General features: G+C 38.6%; 2 protein-coding genes across 10 annotated transcripts in view; both read right to left on the reverse strand.

The window, feature by feature from the left end:
* The window catches only part of pdlim2 (PDZ and LIM domain 2 (mystique)), a 42,117-nt gene extending 19,073 nt beyond the window's left edge, over positions 1–23,044 (reverse strand). The window contains exons 1-6 of one of the 2 annotated variants that reach the window (XM_014982303.2): positions 22,758–23,044; positions 11,981–12,114; positions 9,865–10,016; positions 6,939–7,008; positions 6,368–6,519; positions 3,956–4,019 (exon numbers count right to left, since the gene is read on the reverse strand). In XM_014982303.2, the coding sequence (XP_014837789.2) occupies positions 3,956–4,019; positions 6,368–6,519; positions 6,939–7,008; positions 9,865–10,016; positions 11,981–12,079 (537 nt within the window). In that variant the 5' untranslated portion in view covers positions 12,080–12,114; positions 22,758–23,044. Of the gene's footprint in view, positions 1–3,955; positions 4,020–6,367; positions 6,520–6,938; positions 7,009–9,864; positions 10,017–11,980; positions 12,115–20,465; positions 20,708–22,757 lie in introns of those variants that run through there. The other variant, XM_088008989.1, reaches the window with a different exon arrangement.
* Positions 23,045–23,750: 706 nt separating this feature from the next.
* Positions 23,751–25,430, reverse strand: part of sorbs3 (sorbin and SH3 domain containing 3) — a 32,803-nt gene continuing 31,123 nt past the window's right edge. For 7 of the 8 annotated variants that reach the window (XM_088008983.1, XM_088008982.1, XM_088008988.1 and 4 more), the window contains one exon: positions 23,751–25,041. In XM_088008983.1, the coding sequence (XP_087865109.1) occupies positions 24,980–25,041 (62 nt within the window). In that variant the 3' untranslated portion in view covers positions 23,751–24,979. The remainder of the gene's footprint in view (positions 25,042–25,430) is intronic. The other variant, XM_088008986.1, reaches the window with a different exon arrangement.

Genomic DNA, 25,430 nt, shown 5'->3' on the forward strand with positions numbered 1-25,430 from the left:
GTGCCTTGCAGAGGTATTTATACCCTTTGAACGTCCATATTTTGATTACAGTCTTCATTGTATATTGGAGGATTGTGTGTGACAGACAAATGCAAACTACTGTATTGAAAACCAGTTGTACTTCTCCTCAAATTCACTTTTTTTTTATCTAAAATTGTGGTGTGCATTGTAATCAGCCCGTCTGAGTCAATATGTATACAACATTTTTCTGCAGTTAGAACTGCAAGGCTTTTGATGTAGTCTGAACAAGCCTGACACATCTAGATGCTGTGCTGCAAAGTTAAATGAGCAAAAAATGCTTTTTTGTGACAACAGAAAGTCAAAAGTAGCATGGCTATATTTTTGTGGTTGCACATTGGTAAAAAAAAAAAAGAGGAAAAGTTGGAACATGAATATATTCGCAAAGCACTAGATACATTAAAAAGTCAAGACCCAGGTCTTAAAATGCAGTGCTAGTTTCAGGCAAGAAATCTTATGCCTTTCAGGTTCTTATGCACATGTTCTGTGTAATGCTGCAAGCACAGTAAAATCCAAATTAGGGACATTTCACATTAAGGACAGCTTGGGAATGTCAGGAGGCTCCCTGGTGTCCATTCTGCTCCACCTCGACCCCCTCCAATCGCCTCCCCTTTCTCTGCTCAGCGCACAACAACAAGCCTTGTGACACCAGGGAAAAGCAGCACCAGGCTTCCACAGCAATCACAGCCACTATTGTCAAAGGGCTTTTTCTCAAGCTATCCAACACCATGGAAAACAGGGGATCTTGTTGCGCATCCTACTCTCTCCGCTCGGGAAGCCAAGTGAAGGGTGGAAAAACCTTTTAGCGGCTTTTTCAGCGAGCTTGATCACCTGATACAGCAGGGCTCTGCACCTTTCACGCAGGACAGAAGGCCTTGTCATGGACTCTCCACATCACCACACTCACTGGGCTGCAGTGTTTCTGCCAGCCTGAGCAGCATAATGCACAATGAAGCCATGGTAGGAATCTTCCCAGCCATTTGCCCCAAACGAGCCGTATGAAAGAAATCTACTTGTATGGAGCTGGAGCAGGAGGTTCACCGTCACAACAAGGTAGTGATCAATCATACCACGGAGTCGGGCAAAACAAAATCTAAATATATATTAAAATACAATAAATGAAATACTTGGTAGCGCATTATTAGATGGAATAAAGTTGGTGACAAAAATATACTTTAGGACAAAGGACCATAATGATTCTGCTGCAAGAAAAGCTAAAGACACAAAAACCGATTAAATAGAAACTCTCTTAATATCAAAAATATGCTAGCCTGTTTCAAAAGCAGTTTTCCTCCCAAAAATCTCGCTGATGAATCCTTCCACCAAAACATAGCTCTTAATGTGCCCTTAAGATGGCGGGCTCCCAGTTCTCTCCTCCAGGATTTGCAGAAAGCCACATCAAGCTCAACTCCACTGTGGGTTTTTGAATGTGGTTTTAAATGCCAAAAAGCCCTACTCTAATATTTCAGTGGGTTACTTAAGGCTTTAGTTAGAGAAGGCACCATTTCAAGCCTGACGGTAAGTCAAGCCACAATTTGCACAATTGTGCTTAAAAAGAAGATGTAGCAAACCAGCTGCTGGCAAATACTTTTTCAGCAACTAAACAAACCAATGTGCCCTGGCCTAAAGTCAGAATGCTGCATGGAAAATTCCTACAGTTCCCAAAATGCACCACAATGTTTTTGTTAGATCATTCCTAGTCAAACGGAGACAGTCCACTGAATTCAACAAATCGCTTCTCAAAAAGACGAGTTGTGCTTTCAAGTCGCTGAACTTTCAAATGTAAAGTCTCAACTTAAAAAAAAAAATTGAGTATCAGAATATTTAATTAAAAAAAGTAAAATAACCACTTTGATTTAAAAAAAACTTTTATAAGATATAAACAGGGAAACGAGTTTATCAAAACAACTTGAATCAATCGTTGCAACATTTATAAAACAAATTTTAGCTCAGACTTTGACAAAGGGCTCTGTTGTTTAAATTATACTGACCTCAAATCACCCAGCTGAGGTAAATGGTTGGCTTTTGAATCACGAGAGATAAGGAAAGATTGTGTTTAAATAGTGTGAACTCATTTTGACTGCAGGGTTTGAGTATAAAAGTGGTAAAAGCTGGTCTATAGCAGCTCATAATTCCCCAAGAACTATTGCTTTCATTGAGAAACATTGCAGTTACTATCAGATAACTGGAAAACACAACACAGGAAACACAACACAGGGGATTAATAATACTCAACACTGCTTTCCTTCATGTAAAAAGCCCCTCCAAAACTAAACTATTCTTATAAATTGAGCAGAAAACAACATTACCTGAAGGTACCAGGTGCATAAAGTGATATTCAACACTATTAGGAATTATTCATGATATATATAATATATAACAAACTATAATGAGCACCAGACATTTCAAATTCTGCATCATTTTCCTTCCACTTTGATGGCCAGCACTGTCGAGTGCTTTGCACAAAAGGCATCTGGAAAGAATGCCTGGTAATAGTTTACTCTAGCGCAGAACAATGGTCTCATATCTTGTTGCAAACGACGTTTTCTGCACTCCTGGCAGGTCTCACATGAGCAGGGAGCCAGTTTTAACACATGCAAAAGTTCAGACAGAAATCCTTAATTTCTGTTATTACCAGACAAATTCTCAAGTAAACAAAAAACACCTCAATATCCTCAAGATCCACTCGCACCCGCTGGACCCAAGTTCCAGCACAGTCTCGTAGAATCATTGTAGGCATGGATTCAACAAGCAAGTAATCCATGCTCTCTTCATGGTCTCATGAACTGGACCTTCTCAGCCAGCTGTCTTCTAAAAAGAACGCTTGATTGTTTTTAAGTTCAAACCTCTGAGTATTTATCTAACTTTATGCCTTATCTCAAGTTATAAAAAAAATGTCAGGAATTTTTTGAGCCACCACAAAAGGTCCTGAATGTTTTTTTGTCCCCCCTCTGTTGTCATTTCACATGTTTTGTCATCTACTGGGACCAAATGTATGAGATCAAGTATGTAAGCATAGCTGAAATAGCTTGTGATGAACTTTCCCACAACATTTTTCTCTTTAATTCAATGAAGTCTTTCCAGATGCCCTGGTCTCCCCCTTTTTTTTGTTGGAAGGATAAATAGACACAGCATAGATTACGAGAACTCTTAGAACCCCAAGTCTGTATTTCACTTCTCGTTTGCCATGCTTGGAGAACAATGTGTCTCCTTTCAGACAGTCAAAGGTTAAAGCATTGTTCTGACACAATGCCATATTTTTTTCTTGTAGAAATGATCTCTGAATGGCTCCAAACTGCTGTAAAGCATAAAGCCAAATATTTTTAAAGGCTGACCTTTGAAGCCCATACACTCCCTGCTATAAAAATGTCAAAGCTCCCTGTTCCCTGCCTTTCCTGTCGCATGTGACCGTCCACAGACCCTTTTTAGGGCACCTTCTGTGGCATCGGGGACCAACAACCCAATAGGAAAGTCAAAGAATTCAATCTTTTTATTCTTGCAAACTGGGCCGTTGCAGTTAAAATAAATATGGAAAGGAAGGCGAAAAAAAACAAAACAAAAAACATGTTTCTCAGTGAACACGAGTCCAAAACTCCAACTACATATGCGTGACAGATTTATTTTCAAGGAGTCAGTATAGGCTGCAGGTACCCAGGCAATAATTCTGGTGCTTATATTCAATATAGAAAGAGTGAAAAAACAGAGATTCAACCAAAAACCGCAGCAAACTGGAAACAGTTAAGGCATAAAACAATTTATTTACATACACTTTATTCCTCCTAATTATAATTAAACACATTTTACAGTACGAGAACATTTACACTGTTACAGAATAGACAAAAAATAGCAACCGAGATGGTGGACAAGTCAAACATAAAAATCTGCTCTGATGGGAATATTTACAATAAAATCCAATAAGAGTTTGGCTGAAACCAACCTGAGAGTGTGGCCTGGACAGACGGTTGTTTTTATCCTCTGGTGACCATGAGCGCAGCTGCACACTGTAAAATAAGGACAAAAATAAGTCAATGATGCATAATTCCTAAATCAGTCAGCATACGAACTTTACGAACTTTCTTTACGAACCCCCATTAAACTTTTTCCTCATTTCGCCACATTGGTACTATATACTTCAGCGTAACACAGCCAACATACAGTAGAGTAAGTGGAGAGAACAATACTGTATCTCCATCAGCAGAGACAAGGAAGCTGGTCAGAATTCATGGTAAAAATATATGCCAAGGCCACAAAAGACTTTGAAACTGGGTAACTTTCCTGGACACTGAGTTACAGTGGAACAGTTTATATCAAAGCAAATTAATGCCTTTGAATGTTCTAGTCAAAGTCCATATCTCAATTTTGCAGAATATTTTGCAAAACTGATATTTGCAAATCCAAAGAAAAAGAAATGGAAAAATAAAAATCAGCCTCAAGATGCACCATCTTTCTTACAGCTTTAACTGATGCAGGCTGAAGAAAAATGCATGTCAGATTTTTTTGTGCAAGATCTTGAAAACCCTTCTAATTTCACTTTGTTTTGATAAAATGAGAAATCTTTTCCTATTTAAGAGGTTAAATAGGAACAGTGAACAAGGTTTTTTCTTGTATTTTTTGTTTGTCTTGCAGTAGCTTTTGGGAATTTAAGAACATGTTATGCCCCAGAAAATGCCCTAACCATCATGCCTTTGTCTGATTTCACATCCTTACAAAGCAAGAACAATTTGAATCTACCGATGATCTACAGTAGTTCAGCAGCAGTTTCTTACTTATTATTTTAAAACTGATGACAAAACACTGCTGGACTGAAACATTTATGAGTCCAGACAAAAGCAACAAACTGCTTCCAATAAAAATTGTCCAGGAGAGCGAGTAACTGCACCACACACACAGAAACTATGGTGAACATTCCCCATTCTGCCTTTTGTTGAACTCAGTGCAAAAGAAGGAATGTGATATCCTGTGCATATCTTTTGTTACAACAGTACAACCCCATTGCCCCACCTTCTGCGTGTCACTCACATACCTATTGACTCGCCTGTTGTGGAGTCAAGAGAGCACTTGGTGGTGTCTTTTGTCCAAATACAGCTCCGTTTCTGCTCTAAATACCTGGGCTTCTGAAAGACGCTCAACTATGTTCGCGGTCTTTTTAGGACACGAAGTTCTATTTATATCTGTTTGTTCACTTATTGCACACTCTTTTCTGAGCAACATTAGCCGGAGTGTGGAGTTTCTGAAATGTTATATGCTGCTTTATTTGTAACAATAAAAGGATTCCTAAACTAGTTGTTTGTCCCCAACCTTCTTGGTTTCCTCCAGTGTATTACAAGCATGGCAGTCCTCCAAAGTTTACTCTCCCTGCCAGGCTAGATACACCAGTAACAGTGATGGCAACATAGGTTTATAGTTGATGCACCGAAGATGGTGCTCGGCTGAGGGGTGCGCATCGCTTGCACCGTTCGTGTCCTGGGTTCGCATATTCAGCTCAGAACAAAAAACCTGGTCATTTTACTCTTCAAAATGTTACTCGGCACGGACCGCACACACCACATTTCACTCAAACTGGTCCATTTAGAAGAGGTTCTTGCAGAGCAGATTTGCCGAAACCAGCATTAATATGATCCCTCCATGAAGGTGCTCACTAGAATGATGCGTTGTGTGTGCATTTATATCTCACACATGCTCGCTCAATACGTGTTCTGTCACACACTTGGCTCTATGTCTTCGCCTGCAACTTGATGAAGTTAATGTAAATAAACCACGCCACCAGTAAATGACAGACTGATGTTTTTTTAATCAAAGTATTTATTCGCTTGGATAAATAAGTAATTGTAACCAGCAAATCAAAAGCCACAGACATTACTAAGGATACTAAACATCTTAATACAAGAAATATGTGAGTGTTATACCCAAGAATATTTAGTTTATGCTTACCTATAGTGGACAGTAAATATTGGTAATATTTCTTTTAATCCTTGGAGCTGGCCCAAGGTAATATGGGGCCTGAAGCAGGATATAATTCAGCTCTTCCTACTAAGAACATTATCATGACTAACTAGTGTTTCAGTACAGATTTGGTGGGATCTAACAGAACAAGATTAAAAACAACCAGTGATAATTTGTTCTTTTTTGCTGAGCTGTATTTGTGAACAAACGGAGCTCAAAACAACATTAGAAAATGTTAACAAAAACATGGTGTGCCACTGGGGGTCACCTACCACCTACCACCAAGCTTAGCAAGTTTTCTGGTGGAAACTATGTGGCTATACCTTTTAGGAACAGAATCCATTTGAATGTGCATGCTTTAACACAACGTACACTGATATTTACAGTATTGCGTAACAATAGCTACCTCTTGTTGATGGTTGGTGTCAGTCTTTCCCCTCTTCTGTCAGGGCTGACAGGAGAATATGATGAATAGGGTCCCGGGGACTGTGACGTAGGACTGGAGATTTTATACTCACTGTAGTTCTGGTTCTCGTCTCGACTCACTATGACTACCTCCTGCACAAAGAGAGAGGAAAGGGGAAAAAAAATGTCATGATTTCCTGTCTCTTTAATGTAACCTGATTGGACCCACGCCACACAAAAACATGCAACCATAACAGGTTAAGAAAACTGAAAAAATTGGATTGGAATCTCACTGATTAAAAAAAAGGACGATGACTAAATCCCTTTTGTGTGTTGTGTTGTTTTCCTCTTGAGGACAGTAAAGCACAACATGCAATAAATGGGTGTGCAATGTATGCATGAGTGTAAGTGAAGCAAAAACAGCTGTGGTTATAATAAGGCATATATTAACATGTATTTGATATATTTTTCCATGGCATTAAAAGCATGGCACACTTGAGGGTTCATAAACTATACCTGATGTTCACCAGACCAAATAAAACACAAAAGTCCCTCAGAGCTTCAGCACTGACCTGGAAGCGTCCAGTGAGCTGTTCAGGGGTGCTGATGCCGTTGGTCTGTGGAGAGCTGGGAGTCTCGCGTCTTAAAAAGAAGAAAACCACAGAATTCAGATGGATTTTAAAGTCAATACCTTACAACCCAGAGTTGCATTTCACAGCTGTGCACCTGGGTTAAAGTCTGATCCAATTACAGCTGGATTAAAAGGAATGTAGGCAGACAGAAACTGAAGGCAAGATAAATATTCTGAGTATGTAAATCTGGTCTAACTGGAATTACGAAGACACTGATGTATTCCTGATTATGCTGAAAAGGGGAAAGCAACCATTTTCAAAAGAACACAAAGTATTTGTGAAATATTTATTTTGCATATATTCTAATCCAATGTGCATCTTTATTTTTTGGACTTCACTACTATTCTAAACATGAGCATTACAGGCCCTGAAACTAACATGAAAATGACAGTCAGCTGCAGGGCCGTAAATAGTCAGCTTCTTGCTTGATCCAGTGTGGAGAGGCGCACAGCAAGGCCGGGGATGCTTGTGGTAAATTGCCATGAAGGAATCCTTCTAGTGGCCTTATGTCCACACATTGCATTCAGAGGAATTTGACTGCTAATGCACCATCTGTTTGCCATTTCTCACTGATGACCTGCTGTAGGTAAGAAAAACTAGATTTGAAGACTTCCACAGCTGCAAATACCCCCCAACTACATCAGCAGTTACTGGAATCAAGGTAAATTCGAGAATTAAAAAAAGAAAAAAAGAAAGAGAGTGATTAGGCATTAATTAAATCCATATGGGGGATCCAAGGCAAAAACCATCGCTAATCAAAAAGAATAAGGACACACTTGCAGAAAAAAAAAAAAAACACCTTGAAGAAAATATTCAGCGGAGTGTTGACATAAAAGTGGAACGTTTTGGAAGGTGTGCGCCTCGTTAAATCTGTCTTAAACTAACAGCATTTGAGAAATAAACAGCCTACCAATAAAAAATGGTGGCAGCTGTGTGATGAGCTTTGGCTGGGCTGCATACTCAAGCATACTTACCTGTTGTTCTCTTAAAAAACAACAACAAAAAAAGAGATCAAAGTCTAAAACCTTCATCATGCTTGATATAAAACAAATCTACAAAGAAGAGTAGGCTACAATTCCCCCAAAAAATAGTTTAAAGTTTTTTCAGTGAGTTGGCAGAGAAGGTGCTGAAGTGACCAGTGTTTTCTCATGTCGATCATAAAGTAACCCATCTCCAAATGTGTTTGTGGGTATTTCTGGTCAGCAGGCTACTACGCTTTATTTTAGCTCACAAGAAAGAAATTCAAATGTTTGGAAAAACTTCTGGTTTGTGAAACTTCATGGTGTTTGAACATGACAAACATAATCATTTGTCACGCATCATTATTATAGATGGTAAGATACGAGAGTCACGACGGTAAGCAGTTCTGCCTGAGCCGGCAGCCTGACTGCTTAACCCACTGACATTAGGGGTGATGAAGTCCTGGTAGTAAAGTGTCATTCTGAATAAACCCCTGTGAGAACTGTTGCGTCATATATCAAACTACAACCTCCGCAAACTACCACCTACTCAACCTCACATCAAATCATTTAGTAGTCTAGACTTACAAGAACCACTTTTAACTTGTCTGTCAATACTCCTCCCAAATGTCTGAGTTTCTGTACTCTTATAAAAAATATTAAATTTAATCAGCAAAGTTGTGTGATAGAGTACAACTTAGGTTGTACAATTAAGATGAAAAGACCTCAGTCAGCATGATGTTATAAAATATTGCAAAAACTGAGAAGCCAGGTTAAAAAAAAGAAAAGCTACAAAGATTTAAGAGATGAGAAGAAGGCTACATAGATTTGCTAAGTTGGATGTTACTTTCCTTTAGATGTCCTAAATAAGCGTCAGAACAAAAACAGATAAAACCTGATTATATAATTCTTCTGTAGGAAGCTGGAATGATTAGTTTGTGAAGTAGTTCACAAACTACATCTCTTTTGAAACCAGACACCAAGCAGCTGCTGTGCCATGAAATAAAGAAAACGGAGCCCAAGAAATCAAAATGTAATTGGTGCAAATAAATCTTAACCATCCATCCATCCATCCATTTTCTTTACACCTTTGTCCCTTAGTGGAGTTGGGAGGGGTGCTGGTGCTTATCTCCAGCTAACGTTCCGGGCGTGAGGCGGGGTTCAAATAAATCTTAAATTCACAACATAGTGTCTGAATATAATTCAAGAGGTCGACTGGTTTGAGCAACCACACTAAAGAAGGCTGTGAGGTGAGTTTTAGGTGCTGAAAACCCACTGAGTGTTTGTGTGATCAACAACAGGGCGGAGGCTGCACAGTGGCATTGTACCAGGCAGCCAAGGAGTAATGGTGTTTTTGGCTTGACTGTAGACATGAGGTCAGGAGGGAAAAATTCACTCACATGGACGTAGGACATCCGAGAAGGAAATCTGTGGAAACGTGTGCAAGTGTGTCTCAGTGGATGTTTGCATGCCATAAGAGAACAAGACAAACAGATCAACCCAGACCACAGCAGAATTTAGGGAGGATCTATAATCAAAATGCCAGCCGACGGAAGCATGGGCTCATAGGAAAAGTTTTCAGTAGCATTCAAACAGGGTTTCTGCAAATCTTACAACAAGCCTGTTAGGAGGGAGCGGGGAGAGGAACAGAGTGGCTCTCATACATCCTGGCATTTCCCCTGATTACAATCACTTGTTTTGTTTGTACAGTGCTTGCTTGATGGAGGTGAACACAGCGCAAAGATTGTGGCTTTGGAACAAACAAACCATTTGGGATATAGAAGATATTTGTGATGCTCAAGCATGTCCAAAGCACTACATTTGTTTTGTTTATATATCCAACATATAAATATCTGCAAAACTAAGTCCACAGTTACTGAAAAAGCAGATCAGCGTTTTTTTTGTACCTCTCCACCAAAAGCTGGAGATGGGTCTTTGAGTTCTTGATTTTGTTCTGGGCCTCCACATTCAGCATGTCCGTTGTGTTTTCACCGTTGATTTCCAGGATGATATCACCAGCATGCAGATCTGCTTTCTCTGCCTTGCTGCCTCCATTGACCTGTTAGAAAAATAAGGTCCAGTTACTGCCCTACGTCCTAAACATAACCTCCAAGGAAATCCACACAATGAGTGATAAATAGGAAAAATGTGCAGAGGAAATAAAGTGCTCGTTAAATTCTTTACACAGAGAAACATGCGCATAGGACCGGCCGCACTGTGCTGATTAACAGTGGAAGTATTTGTGACACTCTTGTGAAGAAATCCTTATTGTGACACTTCTTCATTACTTGACAGGCTCTGACCTCTGCTACAAGCGTCACCACACGTCAAACTCGGTACTCCACCACCACCGCAAAGGGATTTTCAGATTAACGAGCCAAAACATCGCATCAGTTACTCCCCTTTTACAGTGCCTGGGAGGGGTCTTCAAACCATTTTTTTAACCTTTTGCCATTTTGTTTAGCTACCAACAGTGCTGCATCATGCATCACAGATTCATCATTCTAGCAATATCCCTGAATGCAATAGAATAGAATAGAAATATCCTTTATTGCCCCACAGTGATAGAAATTCAATATGCACATTGCTACTGCATGTTCTGCAGTAAAGCCCCAATTGCAAATGCAAACAAAAATAATGATGCACAGGATTTAATAAGCAATCCACCTTGGAGTTATGAACAATTTAGCTTTGTTTAATTGTTTATGTAAGATCCAAATAAATACATTGACATTTGTGGTTCTGATATGGGGTAGCAATACTTTTGAAAGGCACTGTAAAATCAGCAAACATGCATAGGACAAAAAAATATGGTAATAATGTTGTATCTTTAGACATGAGGATGATATTTGTCTGTGTTTTACTGACAGGTTAAAAAGCAGGCAAAAGAGTAAAGAAAAGTTTAAACATGAGTAAAAAGCCAATCAGGAAAATTGGAGCAATGAAAATGTGTCCAAACAGAAGGCCATTCGACATCCAGTTCGCCATTCAGCTGAGAGAAGTATGAGGCCAGAGGTGCAATGTCAGTAGGCCCACTTGGAGGCAAATAGGAGTTGCCATGGTGACCTACAACAGTGCATGTCTTCTCTGATCAGAGCAAGCCTGATTTCACAAAAACAAAGATCAGCTAGAGCTTCTTTTACAAAGTTTAGACTCCAAGACAAACAGAGGTAAGCCATCTTTCAGGTCAACAGAATAAAGAAGTCGGGCATGTCAACACTGAGCCGTTGCCAAAAGCTAAAACTTCTCCAACCGTATCGCTACGTAACCAATCCTGTTAAAAAGCCCAAGTATTTCCCATGACAGTTTTTCAAAACAATTTCTGACAACCCCGTTATTTACAAGCGCAGGCATTTTCTTTTGGCATTTGCCATTAAGTATAGGGCCAAATAATAAATGTGCCTTAAACTTCAGGCCACTGAGGCATAATTTATCCTCAATGATATCAGGAACTACTGAAGAAAGGGTGTTGCTGCAAAAGGGGAAAAAATAAACTGCTGTGAAGGACCAGGATGTGCAGCGAGCAGGTCAGGGTGCCTCAGTTATGCAGAAGTCAGTCTGAGCAAGGTTTTCCGGATTGTGTTTATTTCACTCCACATGATTACCGCTTCTGCTTTTCATGTTGCACCTTTTGCATGAACTGGAGTGTAATCTTGAGTAAAAGACATGAAAATGGTTCATTTAAGGTGCAATGAATGGACCCGTTGATACACAAGGGGTGAGCGGAATCTGATCCCCAAACATTGCCCTGTTCAGACCAGGCATCCTTCACCTCCCACCTCAGCTTCCACTGCTACTGTAATCAGTGGCTTCCTTCCAATAGAGTCCACATCCACTTTATTCTAACACATCCAGTAGTGAAGGAAATGGGCATGACACAGCAACAGACATAAACAAAGACAAGAAGAGAGATGAAATGAGGAAGTTTGCCTTCTATGACATACCATTACGACGTGTATTTTGTGAGAAAACAGAGGATACAGCCTTCTACCTAAGATAAGTTTGAGTAAAATGAATAAGTACCTTTGATACGGTAATGTCCTTGTTGAAGTCCCTTCCTCCACATATTCTGAAGCCCCATGGAGACGGGCCGATCAAGTTCAGTGTCAGTGCCATTGCCATTGAATGATCGGATGAACACAGGCTCAAGTCCAACCCTGAAAAAAACACAAGGAAACTGTAAACATGACATTAGATGCAAGTGATGTGCCAAACCGCAGCTTATGTACAGATCCACGCTTTCATCAGCTGCACATTTCTTTCAGCCAGACTTAGTACTGGATAAAATTGTGAAGACAGTCAACATTTCAGTGAGCTTCCTTTCATCTTCACGTTGACTGGCTTAAGTCCCCTTGACATGGATTGTGCAACCACATCAAATAGGAATGGGAAGAATCTCAAACCAAAGACATATGACTGAAATTGCTCAAGAGCCTGCAGAGCCAAAGACTCATTAAATCCAACTGCTTCTTCTAGACGACCAAAATAAATAAACAAAATCCTCCAGACAGAGTGAACAAGAAGCGAAACATTTTATCAGGGCTGACTGCACCCATTTACACATAATGTGTGTTTATGCAATATACAGCAGTGTATAAGGATCTGGCATGTTTGACATATGGTAGCGCTTTAAGACATGAAACACTCGCATTACAGAAACAAAAGTAATTTGTTTAACAATTTCAATGGTCAGGGTTTGCATGATCATTTACAGATTCTGTAATATTCTATTTGTCCGTGTTTCTAAACCTGTTGCTTATAGTAATGTTAGAAATTGCAGCGTTTAAAGGGAATACACCATACTTTAAGTCACAAAACCTAAAAATGCAGCATTCATTTCCCTTAGTATTCAAGTCTGCGTAATTTATCCTCCAAAGTTCTTTGACGAAGCTTGAAATAAAATACAATTTGGTTAAATTTAAACCACATAGGTTTTTGTATTTGCAGCGTGTCTAAATTTTTCATGTGGCTAAATTAACTTTCTAACAATTAACCACAGAGGCTAATTGTTTTTGAGGCTGAATGAAGATTTTCTCAAGTTAGTATTTGGTGAACGAAAGTGAAACCAAAAGTGTGCCAAGTACCAACTTCAGCCCAACATATTACAGGTACACAAACCTACAGCTTAATTATTCCCCTCTGTTTCAATTTATCCATATTGCACAAATTATTTTTCAAAACATTACCTTAAGTTTTGTTTAAGGGTCAGCACTGTTGTGCTTTGTGAAGTGTCTAGAGATTTGGTTATGCATAAACTGATTCAATTCATAAAGCAGAAGTAACACTAAATAAAAACAGATGAAAAAAAGGTTTTTCAGATGCAGAGCTTTAAATGCTGAAAACCAATTTGAAAACAAAAAAATGCATGTTGAAATGCTGATTGGTGAACTGGACAGCATCATTTTTGGCAAGCATGCTCCCTGTGAGCATCAGAAATCTTTTAAGTTATACAGAACAAAATAATGTTTGCAAAATGTTAGGCTCGTTTGTGTCATGAAAATTATTTTTTCCCCCATTTATTCTCATTTTCTCTGATCTGACGAAGCATGACATTATAAAGATGATGTCAGCAAGGTACAAAAGGGTAATTAGATAAGAAACTACTGCATTGATATCCTTTACAGGAAGTCTAAGCATTTAATGGCTAAGGAGTAAAGGACACATTCCTCACAAGCTGTCAGTTTATGGAAATCAAGCCTTGTTGACACACATTTATATAAAATTTAGGATGTTTTTGTCCCAAATTAGCTCAAACTGCTGCTGTTCGACTTAGCTACAACCTGTAATTAAACCATCAACTTACCCTGTTAATTACTGTGCATGAAGTTTGCCTGTTATTCAACTGCCTACACAAACACATATGTAGAAATACTATGTGATGATGGGATAAGTACTGCAGATACATACACACATTTGAACTATAAACATGCAGAGCTGTTGTGACTGTGATGGACAAAAAAGTAAATGTGTAGGTGTAGATGATCCTGTAAGTTTTTTTTATTATTATTATTTTATACACTCTACTGAATGCAAAAAAATTGAATAAATCACCCATCTATTTTTTTTAATTAAAATAAATAAACAACCTAAAAGGAAACAATTACTTCTATTACATTGCAGCAGGAACCTCTTAGATTTGAACCCAGTAATAATGGAAGAAATCATTAAAACTTTACATGAATTTATAAATAAATGAGAGTCACATGCTTAAATAAACTGTAAACTTAAGATTTCAATATAATTAAAGTTTTATAACTGCAGAATAGTGAAAATGAACTGGGAAATGTGACCAACACGTCCCCCGAATGCCATTAGCATCCAGAGTCAATATGGAGACTAAAACTGATACAGGTCAATTTATAGCAGAAAGGAAAGTTGATAAAACTACAAAATAAAATCTGAAAATCTACAATATGTCATCTAAATTATTATGATGATCTGTATTATTGAGATTTTGGGGCATTTACATAAAAGACTCACTGCAGTACAAAGACTGAACAGCTTTGAGGTAGATTCAATCAGAACAAACAGCTGCAAATAATAAGTAAACCAAGACTTGCACAATTTGCTTAACTCAAAGATTCAATATCAATGCACAGGTGAGAGTATGCCCCTGCTGCACCAATTTGCAATAAAGATTTGGGCTATGAAAGAACAAACAGTGATCCAAGTTCAGTCTCAGCATTCTGTGTGTGTAAGACTTAATCTTACAATACACTGAAGACAAGGTGGAATGCACACAGATTTATCTCTGCATTTACACTGGAGCAATACAATGATGTATAAATCAAGCCTAGTAACCACATGTCACAAGGGATCATAACCAGTGACCGGTGCACCAACAGGGCAAGATGGTTGCCTTTTTGCGTTTCACTGCATTTTATCACTATATTTACCATTAAGTGATGTTTTTCAATGTTGGATCAGTATAGAAGCAGCCATAAGGTAAAGAAAGATTTGTATGCATCATTACGACAGATCAAAGATGGAGGAATGGATATTTACTCTTTACCACTTTATTTTTATCCTTCCTGTAACAACACAATGCATCACAAAGCATTGTAATATCAGTTTGTACAACATTAACACTGCAAAGGACTACTTGGAGGGCAATAATTACAAGAATCATGACATTGATCTTGTTGGATGGACTATCGTTGCAGTAGATGACCACACCTGACATGAGACAGTACCCATGAAGCTCAAGGTCACAGAGTGTTTGACACACTACTGAGAAAAAGAAGAGCAATTTATAACAGATGTAGTCCATTTTCCATTATAGTCATGCCCATATAGTCCATTATAGGCATGAATGATTTTCATGCGGTCCTAATCCTTCCAACTCCACCTTTTAGATTATCCATCCATGCCCATGCTTGAGTAGCAGAAAAATCAAAATAAGCTCTTTGTTCTCCTAAATATTTTTGTAACCAACAGCAATCTAATTTTATTACTGCATGCCAGTGTATATAGTATCAGCAAATCACAGTGGCAATCATGCTGATTAATGTTGAAATGACGACTTTTTCGTCTTCGTGTTTCCAGCACATTGTGACCTTCAACGTCTTGGACACCAATATATGTGCAAGGTGCAGAGACTGAATTGAATGTGTTATACATTACATCAGAATGCAATTAGCCAAAAAGTATTGCAACATTCATTTATACAAGTATGTGATACTTACCGATATATTCACGGTATTATGCATATACTTAAACTCTTTTTTTGAGTTTATGTTGGTAAATACAGGTGAATATTGGTGAAAAAAAGAAAAAAAAAATCTAACTTGTAATGACATTTGCTGATGCTAGACAAACTTGGCCCATTTAAAAGCATAGATTTGAGGCGGTGGCACTTGATTAAAGGATGGGTAATTAAATAATTAAATAATAATTAAACTCTTCCTTTGACGTAATGGCATTTTAATCAAAGGCTTTAAAAAACATTTAGTCATCTGGATTTTGTAATGAATAATAAGATTCTCTTTTTTGGTGTACAAAACAATATGGATGTGTCATTATGGAGGAGCTGCTTAAGTGATTTGCAAAGGAATGTGAACAGGTGAGGAGGAACTAGATGCAGTGAATAAAATGACTACGTCACTGGTATGTGCAAAAGTTGTCCCTTAGATAAGAGGAAGGATTATTTCCAGTTTCAAGTGCAGCAGAGGTAGCAGCATAGAACACACTGCTGTGTTTTTGTTTTTAAGCAGCTCTGAGCTAAATGCAACACCAGGATGGGAGGCAAGACCCTCCTATTCAAGGCATAAGTAGTGGTTGTAGCATTATGGAGATTTGGATGTAGGTAGATGGAGAGACATAGCTAAGATCTTTCAGGCCCTCTTCCACTTGGGTGTTAAAAGTAAAAGGTGTAGTTTTCAACACATCATCTGTTTTATCTACTACATCTAAACAACCCCATCAAAATCCCCCAAGCAGGAGAAACCCAATTGATTGTATTTGTATAAAATGCATATGAAACAAGTTTGCCTGTATATTCTATAGAAACCACATCAAAACATATCCATATTATTACATTTTAAGTCTGAAAATACTTGACCAGAATCTACTTAACTTCCATCATCTTTATTGTCAAAACAGTAACACAGTGAACCAAAGCATGCATGAAGTCTTTAAACATAAAATATGACGATCAGAAAAACATTGCAGGCTTGAGTAGATCTAGGACGGCAGTCGGTCTCCTCCCCTCCCACCCCCCCACGCCCATTTCATTGTCTGCACATTCCACAAGTGTTTAGGACAAACTGTGCATACCTAGTTTCTCATTAAAAGTCTGGGCCAATTAACAGGGTTACTGGGCTCACCATCATTAGGGTCTCTTAATTACTGTGGCCTGCAAAAATAGGCACAGTAGTGTTAATGACAGGGAGCAGCCGCCCCAAACTTTCCCAGCCTCGGGGGGAGTCTTTTAGCTGTAGGAGTGTCTGCAGCCGTTCCTGTAAAGTGACCAGAACCTCCCCAGCACCCTGCCAATTTTGTGAGTCCTGACTGCTGGCATCACACAAATAAAAGAGGGTGACAAGCTGTGGCTGGGCTCAGAGGCTGGAGAAGAGGCTAGAAAAATACAGCAGCAGTAAGAATCAGTAGTCAAGTTATGTATGATGTGAGATTACAAAGTGAAAGCTGTTTGAGAAACTTTCCTTTCCCACAGTTGCTGTCTAGCAGTTGCCAGCAAACAAAAAATGCTTCGCTCTCTTCTTGTTGCCACAAAAAGTAGTAAACGACTCATTCACATAATTAATGTGGTGCATTAATTAATTAGATAATTTTGTCTGGTTCTGCGTCGGCTGTAAAGCAGGACACCATCCTGATGAGAAATCGCTTTAAGCTGTAGAAAACCACTTCTGACGGCAGACGGGTTTGTGATTTTACTGAGAATCTGCTTGCCAACGAATTAGTGTGCGACATTTGACACACACACACACACGAGACGTAGCATACTGAAACGAGTTTACACTTTGGATCACATTCTTCAATATTGTATTACTCAAAAAAAAAAACATGATTTTTAGCAAAGGGATAAGTTGGGACACCCTACACCCCAATAGTCTGCAGTATGTTATTTTGTACAAAGAATACCAATGAGTCCAAGTTCTAGGTTTACATTTCAGAGTTTTAAGTGAGTCTATAGTAGATTTACTGGTACATGTTGGATCATTGTCATGTTTCAGGATCCACATTTGTTTCAGCTTTAACCTTTGTACAAATTACCTCACATTTCCCCTCAGCTCCCTCCCTCTGACACACAGCAGGATTCATGGTGGATTCAATGATGAGCTGATCAAGTCCTGCTGCAGCAAAGCATCTAAAATCATGATGCTAACACCTCCATGCATCATTTGCCATGGAGGTGGTCTCCACATGTGTACAATCTCGCTTCAACATAATCTGAAGTCAGATTCCTTGTTTCTTCACACAATCCTGGCCAAAAAAGCTGATTCTCATTCTGTAGAAAATATAATAAAGTTTCACGATAGGATCTGACAGTTTTTACTAGTAAGATTAGAAATGAATGCAGCTTTACTTTGTCTTTTTTCAGTCTGTTAATTTTCACAGGGACATTCTTCTTCTTCTTCGGGTATAGTTCAAGCATGTCATGTTCATATGCAATATGTTAAAGACTCTTTGACACTTCGCATGTCTGAAAGCTCATCCCTGAAGGCACAAACAGAAAGACGATATGACAAGACAGCATTGCATTCAACTCAATACTCACCACTATGATATGCAGAAAATCTTGACAGCGCACCCAAAAAAAAAAAACAACTTTTGTGTCCCACATTTAATAAAATAATTTGTAAGAAATAAACTCATTTTATTATGTGAAGCAATATACTGAATGAAAATCTAGGTTGACCGAAGTACATCGTTTTCTGTAGATATCTTTTTCTTGTAACAATAGGTGCATGCAAGCATTACCACACAGACACATAATATCTAGCATGCAATCATCAACATTTAACCTCTGTACTTATGGGTTATTCAAGCTGAATAATTGATGCCTGTGCACACAAGTCTGAAACTGTGCATGTAGCTGACTGGAGTGAGGCAAAATGACTAGCCTTCGATGAGTCAGTAACTCTGTTTAGCATGGCAACCATTCCTTATGTTTACAGGTAAATTTGTGTTTAAAGCTGGAAAGAATGAGCTTAAGCAGAGAATCACTGCAAAAAGTCAGGCCGTAAATATAATAGTAAACATCACGGGAAACAATTCAAATCATTGCATTTAACAATGCCAACTTGCTAGATTAGCACCTAATTTTTAAACAGGAATGAAATTTGGAAAAATAAGTTGCTTCCAAATGCGCTTTAACTGGAACTTTGTACTCCGCTAAAATGTTAATTAGATCAATAAAACTCCTGGCCCACCTGACCAACATTTCTTTTGCTCAACTAAAACTTTCCCTCCCCTGTCCTTGAAGGGACGTGTTAGGATTTTAGAAGATAGGTTCTATTACAAATGTTTTGGGAAATTAATAGCTTACCTGCAGTGAGGAACTCAATTTTCTTCCTTATTTAGTCTAAATCCACATTCATTGGTCCCTTTTGCCTGAGCCAACAGTGGTCCCATGGGATGAGACCATAGCAGACTTATAACAAATCCAGAATCAAATACGTTAGTGGTTTATGCAAGCACTATTTTTGTGCCATAGAGTTTTTATGTTTAAATTGGCAAGCTTGTGATTATTTACATTTTCACCTTTTATGTCAGACAGTTTCTGACTGGCACATGTTTACATGTTCGGTTCTCTGGATCACTGGTGGTGCAAAACCTCCCACATTCAGCTAATCCATAAGCAATCATCAACCTTTGAGTAAATAACTGCACAATGCAAACATGTCTAATGTTCAGAGGTTTTCAAAATGGCATTCACATAAATGAGACATTATAGAGTTTGTTGTTGTTGTAAGACAGCAGAAATCTGGTTGGATCCAACTATTAGCTAACTGTTAACTTCATCTTCTACTTACTTTCGCTCTGGGATTATGCAATTATTTAATTGACCAACTAATCTGGATTTATACAAAACAAAATACCAAGAAAGTCATCCACAGCAGGTAAGATATTAGCCAGTCACGCAACATCAAGCTAAAGAGATTGTGCATTTTAGTAGACAGATGAGAAATTTTGCATAAAAATAAAAATCTTATTTTTGTTAGGGGTAAAGATTAGTGCCAACATCAAGCTCTGGATCAGATGCTAACATTAGCATCTTATAAAAGTTAGCTTGTCGCAGTATTGTCAATGGGTATCTTGCATGATAACTGCAATATAAAAAGGGAAGCAAAATTTTGTAGCAATTTAAAGGAAGATATCAGACTAGCCAATTTGGACTTATACTAAATGAAGATTCCCAAGATGTTATCGACTACATACTTTTACCCAAAGCCCCACTTAAAAATAATCTCGGCCCTATCCCTTTAAAGTTTGGGTGAAAATATACTTAACTGGCTCCCCAAAACTAAAATAGCATCAGATGAACAGAAGAGACAATGTAACTTAGAGCTCTGTTGTGGAGTAACACTTAGATGAACCACTGTAGCTTCAGGGGAAATATTCTCAACATGAATCACAGACACTTGTTTAGGCTCTACCTCTCTGTTTGTCTTTCACAAAGTGTGAACTTTCCACAAAACCACTTTAGAAATGACATCTCTTGCTGACTCCAACTTGGGTGTTGTGCACCGCACCGACAGCTCAACCAACTATACCTGAACTCACACCCTGTGAACAAAAAGGAGAGGAATGCAGAAGCAAAACCTCTCCCTGGGCAGAGAAGAGGGGGAAAAAAACTTCCTGCATATTCACCAAATCACACCCATTTAGTCAGATATAGCTGCAGTCCCCAAGGAGATGAGAAAACATCAAACAACAACAAGGCTTGTGATGTCAAAAAGGGGAGTATGTTCATTATCCTTTGTCTTTAATATCGCCATGTTTAATTGCTTATGTGTCAGCACATTAATAATAAGCTGAAACATACCTGTAATTTTTGTGGGTTACTCCCTTTTCGAGGGAGAAAACTTCAAGGGTGGAGGCTCATCTTTAGCAGTCTGGTGTATAAAAGCATTTCATGAAGCGCCGCAACAGTGGACTGGAGTGAGACTTTGAAGCAGTACTTGATAAAGATAAAAAGACGATTTTTACTCCCTTCAAAACTCCTGGTATCGCATTTGAAGATCTTGATGCCACTGTTCTTGCTAAGGAAATCAGACAACAGCCTCAACTGTTTCATAATTGGAGCAGCTCACCACATCCTCAACACGCACTGTTGCCTTTTTTGTAAGAAGAACTTTGTTCATTTCACTGCATCCTCAAAATACACAGCTGCAACTTTATGTTTCCAGATTCATTGCCAATGTTCGCTGAACATTCGTTTTTCTTTTTTTTTTTTGTGCCAAGTATGACTCCGAAACTTTGCACAAAACTTGAAATGAAAGCAAGAGTCAAAACCCGTCTGCTGAAACTAAAACACAGACTTCCTGCTGACGAGAAACATGCAGACCTTGCTTTCGTTGTATATGTGTTACGGAACACGGCACAAGAAAATGCTCATCTAAAAATGTCTTCAAATATTTACTTCGCTTTAGGGGACCACAACTGATAAACAAAAAGACATCTTTTCATCAACTTCTACTTGTTTTCTTGAAAAGCCTCTGTTTTTTTTTCTACCCAAAATTATAATGCAACTGCCTTTGGTTTTGGATGACTTTAACCAGTTTTCATCTAGCAAGCGCAGCACCAAGCTGTCAGTAAAACCAACACAAAGAGCAAGAGCAGGGTAGGTAAAACACGGAGATGAAAGACTGCCAGACACAATGGAAAACATATTCAAATTGCAATCACAGGAGTATTGAGAACAAGGCTGAATTACTGTGACTGCTCGGGGCTGTGCTCTGAAACCCCTCAAGTAGTTTTCCATCTGCTGAGCTCGCAGTCAGGTCCAGTTATTTCTAAAGAGCTTCTGTGAAGTGCAGCAGGAGAGGAGCATGCCTACCCAGACATTTAACGAAAAAATAGGGAAGAAATGCAGCACTGAAAGGCTGACTTTTCAAAAATGAAGCATGAAAGCACATCATTACCGTTCAACAGGCAACTTTAAAGGTTAGGAGGGTAACAGAAACAGCTGCTGGACTGATGTAATGTGTCTGAGAGCTTCAGAGGCTTGCACCTGGTGCCGTTCCATCACAAATCAAACTGAATACCTAATGAAAAAAATCTTCTGGACAGAAACAGGAAAGGCATCAACACATGTCAGTTTCTTCAAATCTCACCACTGACGACCTTTCTTTTTTGTTTTTCTCATTGATTTGCAAGTTCAATTGTGGGCTTTTAAAGTTTTAAAACATCTGGCCACATCATATTTACACGGCCTCCTCTACACCAACACACACCTTTGAGAGCACTTTGCTCAATCAGCTGTTTTCCTTTCGATGCAATGCTTAGTGCGACATTAAAGTGTCAATTTAATGTTCTGTTTTACCCGCCCTTTGACCTGAGCATGCACAATACCTTAAGTAGCTATTATGAGTAGTACAATGAAACTTGCTCATGGGCAGCCAGGCATTATGTCAGATTAAACACAATGCCAAACGGTGGAACAAGACAGAGTTGGAATCTACCATATGTCAGCACAAGACCAAGAGCATGGTGACAGAAGTGAGTGGAGGAGTGAACATTTTGGGTAAAGCCTCTTGAGTTCAAGATCGGATGTCGAGGCTATTAGAGACATTTCAAGGACTATGAGACTTTTCAAGGTAAATGTTTTGCTTGTTAGAGGAAGACCCACTAAAAATGACCGACTTCAAAAGACTTTCCTCATATATACCATCAAAGAATGTGAATTGTATTTATCAAATGATTTTTATAAAAAACAAATACTGTTGTTGACTTGTATATAGATCATACATGGTTTGAGTACTTACTTTTACTTTTAATTCTATTGTTTGTTTAACCAAATCCCACAGCTCTTTTGTCAACCTTCAATGTTTTTAATCAGATGTAGAAATAATTTTGTAAAATTGTATTTTTTCTGTTGTCGTCATTTATTACTTCAGTACAATTTATCGTCTCACTTATTGTGAAGCCACAATTGTGAATTCTAACTTTTATAAGCCCCGAAGGCTTCAACTCGACTATAAATCTAGGTATCCTGCTCATCATTAAATTAAACCCACGCTACTTGTTACACAAAGCTGTATGCTGTAATGTGAACTCTCACAAGTGAGCTGTGTCAAACAAAATATATGTAGATGGGAATAGCGGAGCTACTTACCAAGTTAAATGCGGTGCAATTAAGTCTGTCTTCTCCTCCACCTGTGTTATGTTATTTCTGAGCAACAAAAAAACCTTCTACAGCCAGGAGTCAGCACGGTTAGATGCTGCAGTCTGGCAGACACTGTCACCAATAGTTATTTAAAAAAAGAGAAGAGCAGCTTTTCAAACACCGGAAAGCCGCTGCCGCTTCTCAGCCAGTCGTGTGGAAGGTTTAGAAGGCACGCGAGAATGCCAGCTGTGAGCGCGCGCTCTGTGGTATAACCAGGATAAGCTCGCGATGCCATGTGCCGTTACCAAAATAAAAAAGGTTGACACAAGCTGAAAGTAAGGGGCGTGTCTTACCGCAGAGCACACGGCAGATTGAGCTATTGATCCAAAATCAACTGCGCTGTGTCCACGCGCCTCCTGCTGACAAAAAGTGGGACGTGCAACAGGAGACAGGTTAATTGAGTTTGAGCAGCTCTATGAGGTACTTTAGAAATCTGAGTTTGAAATGTGAAATAAGAAGAGTTGAAATAGCAAGACACTCCCACGTTGATGATTTAAAGGTCACTGCAAATAAAAGCACGGATGAGATCTTGATCAAAGGTGCCTTAATGTTGATTCATGGTTGGGCTGTGTGATCACTCCACAGCCAAACCTACCTGTGAACTTAAATTGCACAATGTCCCTATAATCTACATGAACCATGTTATGTAATCTTAGAGTGAATCACCCAGAAAACCAATAAAAATCCCACAGCTGAATGATTTCCATAAAACGACAGCCTTACCTTGAAAAATATTTATTCTAAGTTGTTTGTATGCTTTTCTAAGTAAATGTGTTGCTCCACGAACTTGTGATGCAGTTTTATTTTGATTTAAATCAAAATTGTATTGTCCAAGAATAAAGAATAAGAAATCAGGCTTGAACTTTCATTGATCTTCTTGTCTATAACAAACGATCAGCAATATTACCGAAACATACAAAATGAATAAGTGAACACCAGTCGTTTTTTATCACTGTGATATTTAATCGACTTTAATATAAATTGCGTACCATATATATGCAATACACTGTACTTTATAAGCAAATATATATTATCCTTTCAGTTTTACAAACTGTTACAATCTGTACAATCATCTCATGTGGCTAGTAAATGAAAATCATTTTTTACAGTGAAACTTTCACTTAAATATGAGACTTTTTTTAGATAAAGTCTTATAAACTCATCAAGTTACACTTGAACCAAAAACAGATGATTTTCTTGAATACTGCTTTCAAATAACAATGTAAAAACATAAAAGAAGACTATCACAAAAACAGCTGTTGCAAACATAGCAGACAGTGAGCTGGGAATGTTTCGTGGACATCTGAACAGATGCATGTCGTCCTCAGCTACTTTTGGCACTTCACATACAGCGTTAAATTTAGCACTTCAAAGGATAATTTAACCATCAGAGCATTCTTGATCCAACCTCTTAAACACAGCTGCAGCTGTAGCATATATGAAAATTAATTTGAAAGCAGAGAATATGATGGAGGCTTTTACTTTTCATTATCAGGCAGAAAACAACAGCCTAGCACTTTAATGTAATCAAACTAGTGCATGAACTACACCATAGACTTGGTGTGATTCATTCACAGGCAGTAAACAGATGACAGTATGTCAAAGCCCTTACTGTCCTAAGGTTGTTTGTGATGTTTCTTCGAAAACTGCTGCAGTTATTTCAGACATCTGAAAGAAAATCTGGGGGGAAAATATGTGAAAGAAATATTAATAACTCAGGAAAACGCTACAGAACTCTCTATCTTTGTTTTTACATCCCAGTTGTGGTTTGTGTAGGCACTGTGGTGACAAAAGGCTGAGTGCAGCAGTGTGCTGTTTAAGGACCTCAGAGGGAATTGTGCTGTTCAGTGGGAAGGAATGCAAATTTCCTGCAGCTGCAAAAAGTTGTGGAATAAGGAAACTAAAATGTTCGTTTTGTGCATAAGAATCAGTCACGTCAGTGTTGCTCTAAAGGCTCCTGAAATCACTGTGCAACACACGCTCGCATTCAGTATGTGCTCACACATGCAGGACAGTGAAGAGAGAAACCACACGGTGTCCCTCCCTTCTCTTCTGGAAAACAGAGTGCACATGCAAACTCCACAAAACATAAGCAGTAAACGGGACAAGGAAATGTTCATTAGCTATGCTCATCAGTCCCACTGAGTATTGGCAAGCAGGGAGTGAGGAAGTCAGACTGGTGTCACGTAATTCCCAGGAAAAGTCCCAAAAGCATGAGTCCGTTCTGACGTACCTGCAGAGAGTACAGTGCACACACAAGGTCACAACACAGAAACAAAGAAGGATTGTTGATGCATGATAAATTTGTAATAAAGAAGCATGTAATGTCTTGTTATGTCCAGAAGAGGGGGCGCTCACATAAAAACGCTTCACATTTGTTTTTTAATGTTCTGTCGTTTGTGCTGTTTTAAAGTTACTTCTTGCAAATTGACACTGGTAAAAAAAAAAAAAAAAAAAAAAAGTGAAATGTAATTGAAAATATAGCAGTGATTCTGCAGACAAGTGCTAACCGACAAGTAAATAATGTTGCCATAAGGATGCATGAACATGGACATCGCTGCTCTTCTGTGCTTTGTAAAGATAACGCTCCACTTTCTGTAGGTATTGGTTCATCTAGATGAT

This window comes from Poecilia mexicana, unplaced genomic scaffold (assembly GCF_051168715.1).
Source record: "Poecilia mexicana isolate PSO_F unplaced genomic scaffold, ASM5116871v1 scaffold_9, whole genome shotgun sequence".
NCBI lineage: Eukaryota > Metazoa > Chordata > Actinopteri > Cyprinodontiformes > Poeciliidae > Poecilia > Poecilia mexicana.